General features: G+C 37.8%; 1 protein-coding gene across 1 annotated transcript in view; it reads left to right on the plus strand.

Moving 5' to 3' along the window:
* Positions 1-21,091, plus strand: part of PON3 (paraoxonase 3) — a 31,182-nt gene extending 10,091 nt beyond the window's left edge. The window contains exons 3-9 of the mRNA XM_061197778.1: positions 3,279-3,334; positions 6,981-7,146; positions 11,760-11,886; positions 16,746-16,946; positions 17,923-18,004; positions 18,249-18,377; positions 20,829-21,091. Coding sequence (XP_061053761.1) covers positions 3,279-3,334; positions 6,981-7,146; positions 11,760-11,886; positions 16,746-16,946; positions 17,923-18,004; positions 18,249-18,377; positions 20,829-20,987 — 920 coding nt within the window. The 3' untranslated portion in view covers positions 20,988-21,091. The remainder of the gene's footprint in view (positions 1-3,278; positions 3,335-6,980; positions 7,147-11,759; positions 11,887-16,745; positions 16,947-17,922; positions 18,005-18,248; positions 18,378-20,828) is intronic.
* The last annotated feature ends 461 nt before the right edge of the window (positions 21,092-21,552 follow it).

The following is a 21,552-nucleotide window of genomic DNA, read 5'->3' on the forward strand; positions in this document are numbered from 1 at the left end:
ACAACCTGGAAGAAATGGACAAATTCTTAAAAAGGTATAACCTCACAAGACTGAACCAGGAAGAAATAGAAAATATGAACAGACCAGTCACAAGTAGTGAAATTGAAACTGTGATTAAAAATCTTCCAACAAACAAAACTCCAGGACCAGATGGCTTCACAGGTGAATTCTGTCAAACATTTAGAGAATAGATAACACCCATCCTTCTCAAACTCTTCCAGAAAATTGCAGAGGAAGAAACACTCCCAAACTCATTGTATGAGGCCACCATCACCCTGATACCAAAATCAGACAAAGATACTACAAAAAAAGAAAATTACAGACCAATATCACTGATGAATATAGATGCAAAAATCCTCAACAAAATACTCGCAAACAAAATCGAACAACACATTAAAATGATCATACACCATGATTAAGTGGGATTTATCCCAGGGATGCAAGGATTCTTCAATTTACTCAAATCAACCAGTGTGATACACCATAATAACAAATTAAAGAATAAAAACCATATGATCATCTCAATAGATGCAGAAAAAGCTTTTGAAAAAATTCAACACTGGTTTATGATAAAAAACTCTCCAGAAAGTGCGCATAGAGGGAAACTACCTTAACATAATCAAGGCCATATATGACAAACCCACAGCAAACATCATTCTCAATGGTGAAAAACTGAAAGCATTTCCTCTAAGATCAGGAACAAGACAAGAATGTCCACTCTCACCACCATTATTCAACATAGTTTTGGAAGTCCTAGCCACAGCAAGCAGAGAAGAAAAAGAAATAAAAAAATACAAACTGGAAAAGATGACACAAACAGATGGGGAGATATACCATGTTCTTGGATTAGAAGAATCAATATTATGAAAATGACTATACTACCCAAAGCAATCTACAGATTCAATGCAATCCCTATCAAATTACCAATGGCATTTTTTACAGAGCTAGAACAAAAAATCTTAAAATTTGTATGGACACACAAAAGACCCCTAATAGCCAAAGCAATCTTGAGGGAAAAAAATGGAGCTGGATGAATCAGACTCCCTGACTTCAGACTATACTACAAAGCTAAAGTAATCTAGACAATATGGTACTGGCACAAATACAGAAATATAGATCAATGGAACAGGATAGAAGCCCAGAGATAAACCCACACACCTATGGTCAACTAATCTATGACAAAGGAGGCAAGGTTATACAATGGAGAAAAGACAGTCTCTTCAATAAGCAGTGCTGGGAAAACTGGACAGCTACATGTAAAAGAATGAAATTAGAACACTCCCTAACACCATACACAAAAATAAACTCAAAATGGATTAAAGACCTAAATATAAGACCAGTTACTATAAAACTCTTAGAGGAAAACATAGGAAGAACACTCTGACATAAATCACAGCAAGATCTTTTTTGACCCACCTCCTAGAGTAATGGAAATAAAAACAAAAACAAACAAATGGGACCTAATGAAACATAAAAGCTTTTGCACAGCAAAGGAAACTATAAACAAGACAAAAAACCAACCCTCAGAATGGGAGAAAATATTTGCAAACAAATCAACGGACAAAGGATTAATCTCCAAAATATATAAACAGCTCATGCAGCTCAATATTAAAGAAACAAACAACCCAATCCAAAAATGGGCAGAAGACCTAAATAGACATTTCTCCAAAGAAGACATACAGATGGCCAAGAAGCACATGAAAAGCTGCTCAACATCACTAATTATTAGAGAAATGCAAATCAAAACTACAATGAGGTATCACCTCACACTGTTTAGAATGGGCATCATCAGAAAATCTACAAACAACAAATGCTGAAGAGGGTATGGAGAAAAGGGAACCCTCTAGCACTATTGGTGAGAATGTAAATTGATACAGCCACTATGGAGAACAGTATGGAGTTTGCTTAAAAAAGTAAAAATAGAATTACCTTATGACCCAGCAATCCCACTATTGGGCATATACCCAGAGAAAACCATAATTCAAAAAGACATATGCACCCCAATGTTCATTGCAGCACTGTTTACAGTAGCCAGGTCATGGAAGCAACCTAAATGCCCATCGACAGACGAATGGATAAAGAAGATATGGTACATACGTACAAAGGAATATTACTCAGCCATAAAAAGGAATGAAATTGGGTCATTTGTAGAGACGTGGATGGACCTAGAGACTGTCATACAGAGTGAAGTAAGTCAGAAAGAGAAAAACAAATATTGTATATTAATGCATATATGTGGAATCTAGAAAAATGGTACAGATGAACAGGTTTGCAAGGCAGAAATAGAGACATAGATGTAGAGAACAAATGTTTGGACACCAAGGGGGGAAAGAGGGGTGGCGGGGGGGTGGTGGTGGGATGAATTGGGAGATTAGGATTGACATATATACACTAATATGTATAAAATAGATAACTAATAAGAACCTGCTGTATAAAAATAAATAAATAAAATTCAAATTAAAAAAAAAAAGAGCACGTGGCTTTGATACATCCTGTTTCTACCATATTTGTAAATTACAGTTTACCACACTCAATAACCATTGCCTTCATTTCACCCTCAATGCTGCCTGCTTGGGATCACATTATATGTGGGTCTATCTCTCTACTAGAAGCTACGTGAGCCCCTTTTTCATACTGTTCTTAGTCATATCTTACTTATCATATGCCTCTTTCCATAGAAAAATGCTCATGACCAGCTCTCAGTGAGAAAAAGATCTGACTAAAATCTTTCAAATTCAATTATTTCCAATAGTTCATCCTAAGATCTATTGGTTTTATAACAGAGAACAGTTACTCAGTAATTTCCCAATATGATAGGAGAAGGATAGATTTTTCAGGCCTCAACAAGTTGGAGAGGAGAAATACTTGGCAGAAAGGCCTTTAAGAGAGCTTCACAGTGAGGACTTTCCAAATGTTATCACTTGGTCTGTAGGTAAGTCTTCTGTGGGGAATAAAGCTGAATCTCTTAGGACATACCCTGAGAGTTTTTATTTAAAGAATAAATCTAGGATATGAATTTATTTTATAGTTATTTGCTTTTTTTCTCCTGAAAATGGACTTCTAAAAAAAAAAAGAATTTAGTATTTCAAGAGTCTGGCTCAGGTTTTAGTGGAGTGTATCATGCCTGTGGGAGTCCTGAAAGTTAATATAGTTTCCCAAGTAAATAGTTAAAAAAGTTAAGGTAGTTTCCAAAAGAAGTTCAAAGTCTTGACTATGTGCGAGATTTACTTTTTAAGCCTTTGTACTTACATCTTTCTGATCCTCTGCTTCTTTTGCAGAAAATGGCTCTGAAGATATTGATATACTTCCTAGTGGGCTGGCTTTTATCTCCAGTGTGAGTATTTTCCATGCCCCTCAGATGCTCATGTCAATAGCTGCATGGACCGTACATTAATGTTGCCGACTACAGCTGCCAGATGGATCCCTACACATTCATCCCGCCCATGGGTAAACTAGTCAACTAAAAAAGCCAAAATGGGATTCCAGAAGGCTAATTAAGACACCATGGAAATGCCAGTCTTGCCTAACCCTTGGTGGGCAGCTCCCTGTGGGCAGTTATATACCCAGTAGTGTCTCAATAAATGTATATTGAATTCCATTCGATTCCTAGACGAGGCTCCAGATTTGCTCAGCTGTTGTTCATCCTCATCATCACCCTATTGGCTGGGCCTCAGCTTCTGGAAATCATCTTCTCACTAATTAGTATTCCTCTCATCATGCCTTCCTATGTTTGGAGCTCAGTAAATGTTTGTGGATTGAATGTTAACCATGTTACTCAATTCAAAACCCTGAGCATTTTCCATCTTGGGTACCTTGCCTTTCAAAGAGAAGCTCTTTCAAAGAGGAGTAGGGAAAAACCTGCATTTTATTCTCAATACCACCTTCACAGGTTTGGGATGATGAGGAAGCTATGTGAAGGACTGAATTTCAATAAATTAAAATGTATATGTTGTGAAGATGTTGAAAATTATCATGTACTTATTAAATCAGTTGCATTTGGAACAGGACCTAGGATTTTGAAAAAAGTAGATTGACTACATTTCCAATGTGAATTCTGATTGCTGGAATTGCATGCTCTAATATTCCATTTTGGCCAATAAAATACTACCAAATAACATAAATTTTTAAAATCTATATCTTTTTGGCCAGAAATAGGGCACATAAAATATTCCTTAATGGCCCCAATTTCTAAATTCTTAAGCATAGTCAGGGTCTCATTTGGATTTTAAATTGCTGCTGCTGGTGGTACATGTGAGGGTGGGAGGGTGGGTGGGAGGGATTTTATTTCTTTAGTTTTCCTCCAAAACCAAAAATAAAACAAAGCTGTCTAGAAAAGCTTTTTCTTTGTTGACTTAAATTACCTATTGTCAATTTAGATTTTCAATGTTATGCCAAATAGACCTTTAAAAATAATTACTTTACAGCTAGGAGATTTCTTTGCTATTAGGAAATAATATTTGTAGTTCCTACTGTATGTTTCTTTTCTATTTTCACTAGAACTAAGTGTACTAAATTCTTGCTATTCAGAAAGTAGAGATTTTCATCACAAATAATTCCATGAGAAATGTTAGCTCTTTTTGCAAAATAACAAACAACTCATAGGATAAGGATAATGTTCTTTGCTTATTTTTAATCTTTCTGTACTGCAATAAATTCGAGTCCTTGTTCTTGGTTACTTCCTACTGCCCTTTCCTGCCATCCTAGAACATGTTTGGAAGATGCTGATTTAGAGAGTAATTCTGTGTGATAGAAGAGAAGCAGGAATTCTAACTGGAAATTCTACTTTTGACTTTTTGATAAGAAATAAAGGTTCTACCATAGTGTTAAATGCCACAGAGATACAGATAAGCAAATGTAGAAGGGTTATCAAATAAGACATTTTGGACACCATTGATATGACCTTTATAGAGGCGTTTCTACATACTGGTAGAAAACTGATTCCAGGGAACTAAGAGTTGGAGCAATTCAAATCAAGGCAACAAGGTCAAGTGATGTTTCCGAGAAATTTGACAGTGAAGGGAAGGTGAGAAAAATGCCTATTTGAAGTAATAAAGTTGGAAAAGATTTATTTCAAGGAAGGAGAAATGAGCAACTTTTCAGGCAAAAGAAGGGGGCATTGGTGAAGAATGAGTGGTGAAACAAGAGAGAGAAGATGTGATTTCTAAAGATAGGCCCTAGGGAACAGGGAACGAAATAAACAGGTGTTGGAGTTAACTTAAGAACAGAAAAAAGATACTCTTTCCTTAAGAAAAGGGAGAAAGGACGAGAATTGGTAAAACTGAAGAATTACTGAGACAGAAAGGAGGGAATCAGGAAATTCATGTTGAATGGCAAGGATTTTTTTCAGAGAAATAGGAGGTAAAGTTATCCATTGAGAATAGAAGAAGGTGGTGTGGACTCCTGAAGATAATGAAATAAATTTCGAATTGATACTTGGAATATGCAATAGATTACCTACTAGAATGAATACAAATATTGATAAATAGTATTCAATGTCTGGTTGAAGTTGGGATGTAGTGTTTTTCAACCTGATTTTAGACTAGCCCTAGACAGTATAAGAGCTAGAACAGGGCAAAGGGAGTTGGCAAAGAATGTGATAAGGAAGCAGTAAGCAAAGAGTGAGGCTTCCTTAGAAGACGGGCTCTTGACTGATGATGGCAGATTCGAGCTCTGGAAGCAGAAGTTTGTGGCTAGGGACATGCCGATCTCTCCTCTAGGTGTGGTGACTTAAGGAGAAGGAATGATAGAGGGAATAGACCTTCCACTGATGGGCTTCAGTGGCCAGTATTGTCTGGGGAAAGCTAGATTTCCCATAAGATTTAAGCATAGAAGAACTGTTCTAAGAAAAGCTTGAAGATATAGGTGGGGTTGTTTGAAACTGAAGATTGACTACCCCAGGGGTTGGGGCGGGGAAGGGAGGGACAGTGGAAGGGCCAAGAATAGTATAATTGTAAGTAAGAGTGTGTGTGTGTGTGTGTGTGTGTGTGTGTGTAAGAAAGGTAGGGGAGAGGGAGAGCAAGGGAGAAGGTAGAGTAGGAAGAAGGAAGAAGGAGGGAGAGAGAAAGAGAAGGAAAGAATTTAAACTGATTATAGGTGGAAGTGAGGGTACAAGAAAAGATACAATGTTGTTGATGTTGATATACATCAGAGTGATGGGGGAAGGATACAGGGAGGAAGTGGGCTGAGTTTTGTAATTGGTATAGAATAAACCAACCCCAAGTTTTGACACAATGACCTGGGATGCAGCAAAGGCCCAATACATTCAGGATGCCTATTATTGGTTGATAAACACCTGGTTCTTCCAGGAGAAAGAGCCACTGTCCAAGTTACTGGAATGAACTTTTTACAATATTTGGAGGAAAGGATTCACATCCAAATCTTTGGACATATCTGTAGGAACAAAATAGGTCAGAAATAGTAAACTGTATGAAACTGGTTCCCCTATGTTAATTCTTGGCTGATTATTCTCTTTGTCATTACATAATATAATGGATGTAGGATGGGAGCAGTGCAATAAACCCATACACCCCTTCTCTCTGCTTTGAGGAGCGTTCATTATATATAGAATAGGACTAGAAAGAACCTTCGCAATTAAACATTTTAATTTCCTCATATTATAAATGAGAAACCTGTAGTACAGGCAGGTCAAGGGACTCAAACAAAGTAATACAGCTTAGTCTCTTGCATTATGCTTTTTGGTCTAACTCCTTCTCTATATATTAAAAATTGAACATAGGTTCTTCCCATATTCCCATTTGCAATGGCTTAGATGACATTGGTAATCCCTCAGATGAGATAATGGCAATACCTGACAGTGTGAAAAATCCCAGAAATCTAAAAGAAATTTAGAGCTTTGAACATTTTTGTTAGGCCTTGAGATTTTAGCTTCCATGTGAAAACGTTGCTTTTTTTTTTTTTTTTTTTTGAAAACGTTGCTTTGATATGTGTATATGTGCATACTTATTCTCCATATTTTAAAGGGATTAAAATATCCAGGCATGCCAAACTTTGCACCAGATGAGCCAGGACAAATCTTCTTGATGGATTTAAATGAGCAAAACCCAAGGGTCCAGGCACTAAACATCAGTGATGGTTTTGACAAAGCATCATTTAATCCACATGGGATCAGTACTTTCATCGACAAAGGTAAAGCTTGAATGCTTAAGAATAAGGGGAAAATGAGGGAAATACAAACCACTCATCCTCAACTATTCAACGTGTATGTGAAAGGAGGGAAGATGCTATTTTACCATGAAGATGTATATTTATAAGATAATAAATATGTATCAAAACATTTTTTAAAGTCATGTTAAAGAGGGGGAGACTAGACTGTGGTCACACCCTCTTTCTCCTACCCCCTTTTCTTCTCATCTGACCATCAAAACCAGTTGGGATATTGTTCTCAGAAATCTAACATATAAACTAAAGGCCCTTTGAAAATAATCTCGTCACATTTATAAAGCAACATAAAAGAAAACAATGGATGAATTAGACATTGTTAAAATTAAAAACTTCAAAAGACACCATCAAGGAAGTGAAAAAACAACCTAAAGCATAAGAGAAAAAGATTTGCAAATCAGATATCTGATGAGGCTTATATCCAGAATGTATAATTTTTATATCTCAACAACAAAAAGACAAATACCCAGTTAAAAAATGGACAAAGGATCTCAGTATATCTTTCCAAAGAGATACACAAATGGCCAATAAACACAGGAAAAGATACTCAGTATCCTTAGTCATTAGGGAAATGCAAATCAAAACCATCATGAGATACCACTTCACACCCATAGGGTGGCTATAATTAAAAAAAGACAGACAGTAACAAACATTGGCAAGGATGTAGGGAAACTGGCATCCTCACACTTTGCTGGTGGGATTGAGTGCAGTCACTTTTGAATGCAGTTTGACAGTTCCCCAAAATGTTAAAGGTAGATCTACCATATGATGCAGAAACTCTACTCCTTGGCACATACCTAAGAGAACTGAAAACATAGGTCTATACAAAAACTTACACACATATATTCATAGCAACATGACTCCTAATACTCAAAAGGTGAAAATAATCCAAATTCCCATGAAATGTTGAATGCATAACCAAAAGGTGGTATGTTTATACAATGGAATATTATTCGGCAATAAAAAGAAATGAAGTATTGATGAATGCTACAACATGGATGAACCTTGTAAACATTATCCTAAGTGAAAGAATTCAATCACTAAATGCCACATATTGTATGATTCCATTTATATTAAATGTGCAGAATAGGCAAATTTATAGAGACAAAAAGTAGATTAGTGGTTGGCAGGGACTTGGGGGGGCGCGGGGAATGGGGAGTGACAGCCAATGGATATGGGGTTTCTTTTTGGGGTGATGAAAATATTCTGGAACAAGATAGTGGTTATGGTTGCACAACTCTGTGAATACACTAAAAACCACTAAACTATGCATTTTGAAAGTGTGAGTTTAATGGCAAGTGAATTATATCTCAAAAAAGCTATTGTAGAAAACAAAGCATAGTTATGAATACATTGTATATGCTTTAAATAATAATTTCCAATATTATTTTTTACTTTATAGTTTATAATTCCAGACTAACTTAATTTTTAAATATTTGTGGGTCCACAGATCATGTAGAAGATAAGAAGAATGAAACCTCACTAGTAGTAACTATTAATACATGAAGGGAAGGCCAAATGGAAGTGTTGCAAATCAAAATTTTTAAATAAATGGTGTTTTAATTCTTCCAAATACATACTGAAGCTCCAGTGCATTGTTAATTGTGAAGTTAAATTTGCTAGAGTGATTTAAATGAATAAAAAATGACTAATAATTATCTCAATCCACTTATCCAACCGATCAATGTTTCATTCTTTCATCTGCACCAGCAGAGACTTGTTCATTTTTAAACGAATGGGTACCTTTTAAAATGCTTGAATACTATTTTACTAAGTAGGTTAAATATTCCCCTGAAATCTAATATATGATGTTTACTTGCCTAGCAAGCCCTTCTTTAAAAGATAATTGTACCTAACAATTTTATATTGCTTTACAGTTTATAAAGCACTTTATATATATTTTATTCCTCAAAATAAAACCCTGGGCCCACCTTGACTCTTCCCCTCTCCCTGCCGCATTCAGTCAACTAGTTACAAAGTTCTGTCCAATTTAACCCTCACATATCTCTCCAAGCTGCTGACCTCTCCCCATCCTCACTGCACCATCCCAGTCCAAGTCCCCAACATGTCTATCCTAGATTCTGCAGTGGCCCCTGATTGCACTTTCCCTCTTATACCAACTCAAGCCATTTTTATAAGCAAGCATTATTTTTTATACAAATCTGATCATGTCACTCCCTTCTGAAAATTCACTATATTGTTCCTGTCACTCTGAAGATAAACCCCAAATCTCCAGAATGGTTTCCTAGGCGCTACCCCTACATATTCTGGCATCTGGGTGCTCTCTCCAGCCTCAGTGGACACCACTGGCTCCCTGACTCTCTGGACTAGTCACACTGGATTTCCTTTAGTCCTGCAGAATGCTGCATGCCTCAGGGCCTTTGCATCTGTAATTCCCTCTGCCTGGAATGTCTTTCCACTTATTTCTGGCTTATTCTTCTTCATCATTCAGGCCTCAGCTGAAATGTCACCTTCTCAGGGAAGCCTTCCCATCATCTTATTTCAGGCTGTGAACCTTGTTATATTTCTTCTCAATGAACTTCTTCTTTTAGCACTCATCAAAATGGTAATTAATGCTTTTTATTAATGTTAAAAGATAACAACCTTCTTTCCCTCTCCCACTGTTGCTCTATAGTGGGCTCCTTCTCATCTCTAGATCCAAGCTTAACTGTCACTTTTCAAGTGGGTGCAACTGTATGAAGAAGGCATATCTCCCCACTCCCATATTCTTTTATTTACTAATTATTTCCTCCCTGTTTTCTTCTCTAGAATGTAACCATCATAAAAGCATATGTGATTTGTTCATTGCCAGATTCCCAGAGTCTAGAACAGTGTCTGCAGCATGTTAGGTGCTCTGTGAACATGTGTTAAATGAATAAATGAATGAACCCTATGAGTCAGGCAGGGCAGATATTGATAGTTTTATAGATGGAGAAATGGGAGTTTAGAGACATGCAGTAAAGTGTGACTTCACTTCTGTCATTAGTAAATGGCAATTCCAGAAGTAGAACCCAGATGGTCTTCTAATCCTATGTCCTTAATTCAGGTGAAATTTGGGCTCCTGGCTCTATTTAAATAATTTGAGAGTCATCACTTTTTTGCCTGACACCCAACTAGACATATGATGCTTCATTGGAGAAGGTGTAATGAGTCATCAGATTAACCTGGAGCTATTTTATTCCATGGGATGGTGTTAGAGGTGGGTTGTTTTTTTTTAAGGGAGGAAGGGGAGGTAAGGGTTGGTTTTGGTTTGTTTTTGCTTTTTTTTTTTTTTTTTTTTAAGATGGGACCAGTTTACAGATTAATCCTCAGGCATATAATCAGGCTTTCAGAAGTTAAGTACGTTATGATTGACAACTTATTTTATTTGTTAGTGACCTCCCTTAATTATGTATTTAATTCATAAGGCCAAAACAATACACATAAATTGGCATGAATGAGAAGACAGAAAACAAAAGTCTTCTCACCAAGCGTCTCTTATATGAAAAGAGGCCTTAAGAAGGGGGTAAAGCCAGGGCAGCAATGTATTTTTCATGCTGTGTCCAGCAAGAGTGTCTTGTCGAAGGGCCATGTAAATCCTACTCAGGTTCTGCTTGCCAAGTCCCTGGAACAGAGTTGCCATGCCCTGGAACAGAGTTGGGTCAGACCAAAAGAAAGATTCATCTGCGAGGGAGCACTTTTCCTTAATTCAGGTAAAGGTGCCCATGTCGCTCAGGGGCCCTGAGTATAAGCCCCACACCTCAGGGCTCTGGCTTGCTCCGCTCCCTGATTGGAAACCCCATCAAGAAAGGAACTGGGGAGATGAACGCAGATCAAATCCTGAATGGGAGCATGGGCCCAGGCTCTTTCAAACTCCAGAGTTCATCTGACTTAGAACTCCTGATAAGTCAGAAAACAGTACCCTGAGAAGCTAGAGTACTGCCTCCAATCCTGTTCACATTCCGGTATGAGAACAGATAGGTGAACATTCCTGAGGTTGGTTATACCTAAAATTGGCTAATCTATTTTCTTCTACATTCGTATTTACATTCCACGGCTACTGGGTTCATGAATAACTAAATATCGTTACTGCAACCTCAGGTAGGTGACTTGTGTCAGGAGTTCATTCTCTATCTGGGAAATGTTTATTTTAAAATATTTAGACAGGCCTGACACTTCTTGAACGTGTGTTGCAATGAAGGCAGTTCTCACAGAAAAGAATTCTCGGCAATGCTTTGCTTGCTTGTACCCACTTCTCTTGTGGAGGGGCCACCTTGGGAAACCGCATCCGTGTTTATGCATCTTCCTGTTAGAGAGGGTGTGCAGGTGAGGCTGAAGGGAGCATTGCAGAAACATCTGGGCTTGGCTTTGCCACTGGGTGGTGATGAAATTGCTGACAAATCATTAACCTTCTGAGTGTCAGTTTCTTCAATAAAATGAGGATTCTGGCATTTGTTTGACTTACCTATCAGATGGGTTGCGAGGATCAAATGCAAGATGTATAAGAAAAATCCTTGGACATGACCAAGTTCTACACTAGGTGTAATAATAGTTGCAACAGAAGCAAACTTCTTGGAAATTATGTCTTTTTTCCACTTTAGACCAAATTGTTTATCTTTATGCTGTGAATCATCCCCACATGGAGTCCACTGTGGAGATATTTAAATTTGAGGAACAACAACGTTCTTTGGTACACCTGAAAACTATAAAACACGAACTTCTCAAAAGGTATGGATTTAAGTATTTAATTTGCGCCTCTGCTGTGTGCTTTGTTTTCTTTAGTTCACAGCCTTTGTTAAACTTTTGTTTTGAAGCTTTTTCTTCTAAAGCTTTCTAAAGGTTCTCATGGTGACACTGCCCAGTACCTCACTAGAAATTGCTGTATTCGTTATTGAATATCTTTATATTCTCCAACTTTCTGAAAGCATTTTAATCCTATAAAGTTGCTCTAATTCCATCCTCCATAACACAACAGCGCAGAACCTGCTATTGGGCTCTTTAAACACCCACACCCTTTAGTTGTCCTGGTAGGTTGTATTCTGAAAGCCATACCCATTGGGTGTTATAACCAGCCTCCAGAAGGACCATTCCTTTGTTCAATCAAAGTTTTAAAGTAACATTTGAAAAAAGGCCTGTAGGCATATATAAAAATTCGCATTTATTAAGTATTGACTATGTGCCAGGCACTGTGCCAAAATCCCTAATTCCCTTTCACTCTCACAACTGCCTTTAGTAATAGGCATGAGTAAACAGAGACTTAGAGCAGTTTGGGGTAAGTTACTTACCCAAATTACATAATTTGTAAGTGGTAGAACTAGGGTGTAAACCTTGACCCATCTGAATTCAAAGCTGGGCTCTTAATCACTGTGGTGACCATCTTTGAGAAAAATTGTAAGTTTTTTACTGGCTAGGTTGCCTGTTTCAAGCCTGTAACGAACAATGAAGAATCTTGTATAAAATGGATTCAACGCTGAAAGACTGGTTCTAAAACAGTAGAGGTTAATCTTTCCATGAGGTAGAAGAGTAGGGAAAGAAAAGGAAGGAAGTTCATCTTCTCTCCTTTGCTCTCTTTCTCAACAACACATTTGAATTTCTCCCCATAGAATTTGGGGGAACAAAAGGAGAGGCAGAAGAAGTAAGAGAACTTGAAGTTGTTGACTTTTCCCATGATGCACTGTGCTGGGTTCTGAGGCACAGTGGGGACCAGGACTGCCACTGCTGGGTGACTGAGAAACTGTGGACAAGTCACTTAACCTGTGCTTCAGTCTTCCTCAGCAAAATGGGGATTCCCTCATAGGCCTGACTTACCTACCAGGTGATTGTGAGGGTCAAATGCAATAACATCACCTTGTGGGAAGAGTGCCTCAGAAAGCATAGCCTGAGGGAAAACTCAAGACACAACTCCTTGGTTAGGGAGTACCAGCCCAGGATGCAGAAGTCAGAGACCAGCCTGAGGCACGGAAAGCGGAGTGTTATGGGTTGAATTGTGTCTCCTCAAAAAGATAAGTTGAAATTTTAACCCCTGATACCCCAGAACATGACCTTATGTGGAAATAGGATCCTTACAGATGTAATTAGTTAAGATGAGGCTGTATTAGAGCTGAGTGTGCCCTTAATCCAATATGATTGATGTCCTTATAAGAAGACAGACGGACACACAGGGAGAATGCATGTGAAGATGGAAAGTGAGATTGGAGTGATGCATCTACAAGCCAAGGAATGCCTGAGGCTACCAGAAGCTAGAAGAGGCAAGGAAGGATCCACCAGTAGAAGCTTCAGAGGGAGCATGGCTCTGTCAACAATTTGATTTAAGACTTCTGGCCTCCAGAACTATGAGACAGTAAATTTGTGTTGTCTTAAGCCACCCAGTCTGTGGTACTTTGTTGCAGCAGCACCAGGAAACTCATATGGGAGAGAGTCTATAGCAAATGCATTGTTAAGCCAGCTACTGCTAAGTGCAACTGACTGCTTGAAACCATGGGATTGCCCTCCAATAAGCAACATAAACCTCATTTCAAGACAATCTGGCCAAGATAAGCAAGGAAGAGGAGTTTATCCACCCGCCCCCCCCCCCCCATCTCTCAGTAGTCAGAGGTTTGCCTCAACGTGTTAATTCCTGCACATACCTTTTTACCCATGTGCAAGGCAAGTCTGGTGATATCCCGTGCTTTGAAGTTGACACGGAAGCCTGGAAATGGGAGTAAGAGGCCTATAACAGACATGAGGTAAGGTGCTATAAGGGTACACTGTGGAAAGTCTGTCAGATCCTATGCAGAGCTGGTTGAAATAGTGCCAGGTGGAATAGGGCAGGTGCGGCTTTGAGGATCTAAAGAGGACCTTGAGAGGTACCCTGATAAACACATACCCAAGCATTTCAAAGGGTAGAACAAGGTGCTATGGAACAAATTATGAGGGAATTTAACTTAATCTATGGTGTTAATACTTTTTGGAAGAAGGACTGCGTAAGCTGAGACCTAAAAGACAAGTAGCCCAATAACATTGGGAAAGTCATTGTACAACAAAACCTCAAAGTATTTCCTGATTCATCCAAATTTTTCTTTCCTAAATTTAATATAAACTTGTATGGATATAACTGAATCACTTTGCTGTACACCTGTAACTAACACATCATTGTTAATCAACTATACTCCAATACAATATAAAAATTTTTTTAAATCATAAATGCCACTAGAAAGGGTGGCACATTAACTTTATTGACAATATTGTGTATTTTACAAAGTTGCTGAGTAAAGAAGCTTCACACACACACACACACACACACACACACACAGGTTCAATCTTTTTTTTTTTTTTACATTTTTTTCTAGTCATCTCTTTTTTTCTTTTCCAAAATAGAAATGATTTTGTTTTAATTGTTGTAAGAGTGAGACTTGGTTCATTTAAAAATTTCAATGGTATTGAAGAACATAAATAAGAAAGAATAACACTCATAATCCCACCTATGCAGAGAAAATATAAAGGTCAGGATGAACTGGGTCTTGCTACAATAATAGAAAAGAAAAACCCTAGCATCTTTAAAGGCTCAAACCCACAAAGTTTTGTTTTGTTTTCATACTCATGCTACATATCCAATGTAGGTGATTCAGGGAGTCAGTTTTATGGTGTCTTCATTTAGAACCCTAAGAGAGGACCACGCTCTCATTTATCAGAAAAGTTGCTGGTTACTGTGGAAGAGTGAGGGAAGCATGGTGGATCTTGTACTGCCTCTTAAAGTCTCCCATCTCGGAAGCTACACACATTACTTCATTTTTTTTTTTTAACTCTTTTTTTTTCAACATCTTTATTGGAGTATAATTACTTTACAATGGTGTGTTAGTTTCTGCTTTATAACAAAGTGAATCAGCTATACATATACATATATCCCCATATCTCCTCCCTCTTGCGTCTCCCTCCCACCCCTCTAGGAGGACACAAAGCACCGAGCTGGTCTCCCTGACCAGCTCTTTATCAGCAACCTGCTCATGAGGTGGACAGATCAGAGCTTAAAGATTTTTTTCAAAATTAGGGGAATATGGTGGAGCTGCATATTAACAACAGTGCGAAATTACCCAATTTGGGGTTCGTTGTGTTTGATGATTCTGAGCCTGTTCAGAAGGTGCTTAGCCACAGGCCCATCATGTTCAGAGGTGAGGTCCATCTGAATGTGGAAGAAAAGAAGACTCGAGCCGCCCAGGAAGGGGACCGCCGAGATAACCACCTGCAGGGACCTGGAGGCCCTCGAGGTGGGCTGGGTGGTGGGATGAGAGGGCCCCACCCCGCGGAGGCATGGTGCAGAAACCAGGATTTGCAGTGGGAAGGGGCAGTGCTCCAAGGCAGTGAATTGCTCTTCACCGATCTTCAGGCAGCCGTACAAACCCTAGCTCCCACAGAACGGTGAATTTCTTCAGCCAACCTTTGGTATCTTGGAATCTGATCCTAGTCTATCATAAACTGCTTAAGTTTGTACAATTTTACTTTTTGTGTTAATGGTGTGTGCTCCTTGACCCCCCCCCGCCCCATTTTAGTCCTTCACTTCCAATTTTGTGGAATGATATTTTAGGAAAAATGGATTTTTAAAGAAGAAAAAAAAAAGGCTGCATTTCCCTGCTTTACTTGCATATACAGACTGGATTTTTTTTTAACAGTTTTCCCAAAGGAATGTTTCTTGCTTATTACTGACATTTGGTATGTTTCATTCATTGGAATATTTCTTACTTGTTTTCTACATGTTTCAAAATCCTGGGAGAATTACAGGATTTGATAAACATTTTGAAGGCAGGAAAAACCCAAATTGTCTCTTCTTTGAGAGTCAGGACAACCTTCTGGTGCGGAAAAATTGCCATTGGAAAAATTGACCATTTAGATTCTCTCTGGTATGGTTAAAAACTGAATAAAAGGTGTTAGTGGAGTTTTTCTTTGGATACGCGATCACCAAACAGTTCCAAAACCTACTGTTTTTACCACTGAAATTTAAATTGTGAGATAGGTTTTAAATGTCTAGAATGCAACTGATAAGCTTTTCTTGAACTGTTAGATTTTTTTTTGAAGTAGAGTTTTTTCATGTTTAATTTGTATTTGTAAAAAAAGAAAAAAACAAAAATTTTAAAAAATCTGAATAACACAAAACCAGAGCAAAACTGTTGTGCCTTCTATTTATCTTTGATTCCAGTCTTGGCAATTGTTTAAAGAAAAATAATAATAATTTAAAAAAACCTAGATTTGTTCTATCAGGTTCAGAGTATGTTGGGAATTATAGAATCCCTCTTTCACCTGTAAAAAAAAAAAAAACCAAAACAGTCGCAAGTCAACAGATTTAGATTTGAGGTTTATTTGTATACTTGTCTGTTTTTGCTGATTTCTGTGGAAGGGAGGAGTGAGAAAATAACAAATGGCTGAAAGAAAATCCATCAGGGCAATGAAAAGTCATGTACTTTCTGTGGAATCCTTTAATCCATACTAGTTCATGTATACTTTTTCAAACTGATGAATTTATTGGTCTTTGAGATTTAGTGATTTTAAATAGCCCATGGGGTTTTTTCTTTTGCTCTCTCGTCTCTTTCTTTCTTTTTTTTTCTTCTTCATTTTAGTGTGAATGACATCGTGGTTCTCGGAGCAGAACAGTTCTATGCCACCAGAGACCACTATTTTACCAACTTCTTCTTGGTACTATTAGAGATGGTCATGGATCTTCGCTGGACTTACATTCTTTTCTACAGTCCAAGAGAGGTTAAAGTGGTCGCCAAAGGATTTAGTTCTGCCAATGGGATCACCATCTCACCAGACAAGAAGTAAGTTCTTTTATAAATTCCAACCCTTTACCCTTGACATTTTCATGGATTCCTTCCCTGAAGAAGTGCTTACTTCCTGAGGCTTAAGTAGTCAGTACATGTGTGGAGGGATCCAGCGTGGCCAGGGTTCACAATAAATGTGTGATCTTAAGCCAACCATTGCCCTTTTGCACTTTAGGGTCCCCCAACAATGAGGGATTTTGACTCAAGGATATGAGGTCCTTGTTCCAAATTCTTATGTGACTAAAAAAGAGTATAAATGCATGATTCCTCTGCCCCCTATGAGGCTAGAAGGTCTTTAATCACTTATACTAAGTTCAGTTACCCAAAAGTTCTTATTGGAGAGGGAGACCCAACTTAGATTGGGCATTGGGATTGTATAAGTTTCAGACTTACTGTTATACTACAACAGAATTTTCTATGAGAAGACATTATTTTATGCAGCATAAAATTTTATGAGAAACACTCTTTTAAAGTGTTTTTAAAATGGAAGATTATTTAAAAAGAAGAGTACCATTAATATTAAATGGAAAGGTGAGATAATAGAGATGATCCTTGTGGAAAACAACACTAAGTATTCTTCCTCTTTTTAAAAATAATTGTGATTGAGTTTCATGATCATCTGCTACTTTTCAAGCACGAGTTTCTGGAAGTATAGGCTCTCTTGGACTTATGAGAGGCCCACTTACCTCCATTCAATTTAAAGAATAAAGTGTGACTCCTAACTGATGAGACTGAGCCTATATGTCATCTAGAAACACCAATTCCATTACCTTATGGTCATATCTCATATTCTACGCTTATTTAAAGCACTTCAAGAGTATTAAAAATACCAGTCCATTATCTTTTACTGTGGTTTAGAAAGGCACTGTAGTGGCACCTTGAGCTATTGTGAATTTGTATACTTCTCCAAAATAAAAGTTAGTATCATCTCTCATTACTACTTGCTTAAATGTAAATGTTACTTACTTCAAAGGTATATCTATGTAGCTGATGTATTGGATAAGAACATTCATGTAATGAAAAAACATGACAACTGGGATTTAACTCAACTCAAGGTAAAAGTACCCTGTCTTCCCACACACTGTGTTCTATTACATTAGTTCCCAAGCTTGACCTGGGAATGTGCTCCCTGAATGAAGGAAATGAGACTATTTTAGAAGAATGTTGGTGAGATTATGCTTGCACTTCTAAAATTCAGTAGCAAAAATCTAATTTCAGGAGCCAGAAGGAGCTGGTGGGAGGGAGGAGGTAGGGAAGAAAGTCAAAACAATGTCTTCACTACTTCCTCTTTGTTGGAAGGTAATCCAGTTGGGCACCTTAGTGGATAACTTAACTGTTGATCCTGACACGGGAGATATTTTGGCAGGATGCCATCCTAATGCCATCAAGCTGCTGATGTATAATACTGAGGATCCTCCAGGGTCAGAAGTAAGTTCTTATACTTCTCTAAGCTCACGGGAAAAGCGGCAAGAACAATTTGTTGAGGTGACTTGGGAGAATTTAGCAGGTCATATGTGATGTTCCAGAATTGAACAAATTCTGCATATGGAAAGAGTAAAGATTTGGGGCAGGATGGGGAGATACAGCCCATTAACCCCTTTAAGTCACCTGGTGACAGTTTAACATCAGTGCTAAACAGCATATCCCATCCTTGCAAAGGCTGTACTTGCTATTGGGAATCATGGGAAAATATGAGCTTGATTATTCATATTGACCCAGATTCCCATATCATAGTTCCAATCAGGATGTAGGCTCTGAGCAGGCCCTAAAGTTAGGCAAAGGGAAAGTCATATATGGAAACATCTTTCACACTGCCCAACAGGAAGCTCACATGAAAGGGTTTAAATGACTGTAGTCTCATAACAAAATTAGATTTTGCCCGCAGGTTCTATTATATATGATAGTGTTGAAGAATGTCTCATTTTAAAGATGTTATTTTAAATCTCTTCTAAAATAATATCATATGCCATTGAATTTTATATGGCATTAAAAACAATAGCAAAAAGCACTGCAATTTCTATAGCATTGAGCTTAAGAATAAAAAAATCTCTAGTGAATTTAAATACAGATATAAATTCTTGGCACACATACTATGAGAGATTTATTCACAAAAATTTATTGAGCACTTATAATGTACTAGACTTTGTTCTAATGCTTAGAAAATAATCAGAAAACAAAACATACAAAGATCCCTGCTGTTAGGGAGGGAGAAAGACAATGAACAATAAGCATAAGAAATAAGTAAATTAGATAGTAAGTTTGAAAGTGGTAAGTTCTATGGGAAGAAAAAGCATAACAGTAAAAGGGATCAGGATTACTGTGAACAGAGGGATGGCAGGTCTTATTAAATATGGAGACTAGGCTATGCCTCATTGAGAAGGTAAGGTTTGAACAAAGAGAATGTTTGAATCTAGGTTTGGGGAGTTGGGAAATTGAGACTCAAATCCCACCCTGGTAATTGGCCCAGTGGGTAAAGTAGAACATACTGTTATTCTGCTTCCAATATTGCTATTCTTTAGTTTAAAAAAAAAAAAAAAGATTTGTTTCTTTTATTAACATATTAGTCACAACTTTCTTTGTTTTGTTTTTGGCTCTGCTGCATGGCTTGTGGGATCTTAGTTCCCTGACCAGGGATTGAACCCATGCCCTCGCCAGTGAAAGCATGGAGTCGTAACCACTGGACTGCCAGAGAATTCCCTAGTCAACAATTTCTTGACAAAAAAACAACAACAACCAAAAAAAAAAAAAAAAACCAAAACACCCCAAAACATCAAAAAAATATAAAAAGAAACAAAAGTCCAGCCTGAGACTAGAACCTGAAGAATTGTTACCCTAAGCTACCCTGGCCTCAGATATATGCCCCCCAAAGTGATACATATAACTTTTCTACAAATGCCCAACAACAATGTCTGCTTTAAGAGAATGAAAATACGATCCATAGAATGATATGAAAATTGTTTAGACTCTTTTTCATGACTCCATTTTCAAGTTTAATCATTTGTTTATTTTAGATAAGACTTCTTTCTTCACAATCACTGACACCCTTTATTTTTGGTGGAGGCTAATGTTTTCTACATGAGTTCCAGCTTGAGTATTTCCATGTAACAAACCTGAGATAAAATTGTAGGATCTTCCTCAAGATAAAACAAAAACAAAAACAAAAAAAAACTAAATTCTATTTTAATAAGAGATGTTGATATAGACTCATGACTCATGAAATCCTAATCCTAAATTAAATCCTAATTTAATTCACGTCATGTCCTATTTGAGTGAACTTCATCCAGGCTATTTGGAAACCTGAGCACTTACGTATTTACTGATTAGCAAACTAAACTGTGTAAATCCTGAGGATCAATAACAGTACTAGGCAGTGATGTGTCACATTGAATTCCAAAGTATGCATTCTTTATGCTTCCTTGAGGGAGGGGTCCAGCTGTGAAAACTACCATCTACTGGTTCTGGGTTGTGTTGGCTGGCTAACTGGTTGTCCCTTCATTATCTTGTCCCATGTTTCCCTCCTCATCCTGTATGCCCAGTCAAAGGCAAGAACCTTTCCACAGAGGCAGCAACACCGTTCACTCAAGATTAGAAAAGAGCATTCACGGTTCTTACCTCTCTCTATAAAGTCCGAACTATCAAAATTGTGTAAACCATCTGTTGAGGAATTTGGCTAATGTGAGATCACTAGTCCACTTGACTGACTAGATACCGTTAGGACACTGATACTTTCATCAGAAGAAGAAAAAGAAAAGATTGAAGATGTACGGATTTTAGCTTATTGATTTCTGAGAAACGTATTACTCCTGGAGTATTTGGGAAGGAAAACATCTCTGATGGCTGTTTGTTCGTAGTCTACTAATGAATGATCTTTCTTGACAGGTACTTCGCATCCAGAATGCTTTGTCTGAGAAGCCCAGGATAAGCACTGAGTATGCCAACAATGGCTCAGTGCTTCAGGGCAGCTCTGTGGCTTCTGTGTACCAGGGGAAGCTTCTCATAGGCACCGTATTTCACAAAGCTCTGTACTGTGTGCTCTAGAGTCCAGATATTCCAAAAAGTCTACATGTTTGGTAAAAGTAAACCCTTAATTATATCATAACTGGAACTGTAAGTAAATGACAATAAAAATAACTAAATAATAAATTTTTATTGGACACACCAATAAAATTGTGTCCGGCTTTTCTCATGGATAGAAGAAGCAGAGAGATTACGTAATATCCACCTAAATGCAAGTCAAGATAGTGACAGTCCAACAAGAAACTAAACCTCTTAATTCTTTTTCTCTACCACCCCCAATATTCTTTCTACAATAAGATGAGTGAGCTGTGGTAAGTGAGGTGTCCAGCTCACCTAGGGCTCCTTGGTAACTGTGTGGCAAAATTAACCTCCTGCAACTGTGATGTTCTGAGCCTCCTGCAGTCCAGACCAGGAGAAAAGCTAATGTTCAAATATTTACAATTCCCCCTCTCTTCCCTCAATTGCACAAGGCACAAACTGCCAATCAAGTGCCCAGCCCATGGATAAAAGCAAGAATTGGCATCATGTGACTGCCCAAAGTCCTCCTTGAACTTGCATTCTCCCAATGTAGACACAGGAAATCAGA

The sequence above is a fragment of the Eubalaena glacialis genome, chromosome 8 (assembly GCF_028564815.1).
Source record: "Eubalaena glacialis isolate mEubGla1 chromosome 8, mEubGla1.1.hap2.+ XY, whole genome shotgun sequence".
Lineage (NCBI taxonomy): Eukaryota > Metazoa > Chordata > Mammalia > Artiodactyla > Balaenidae > Eubalaena > Eubalaena glacialis.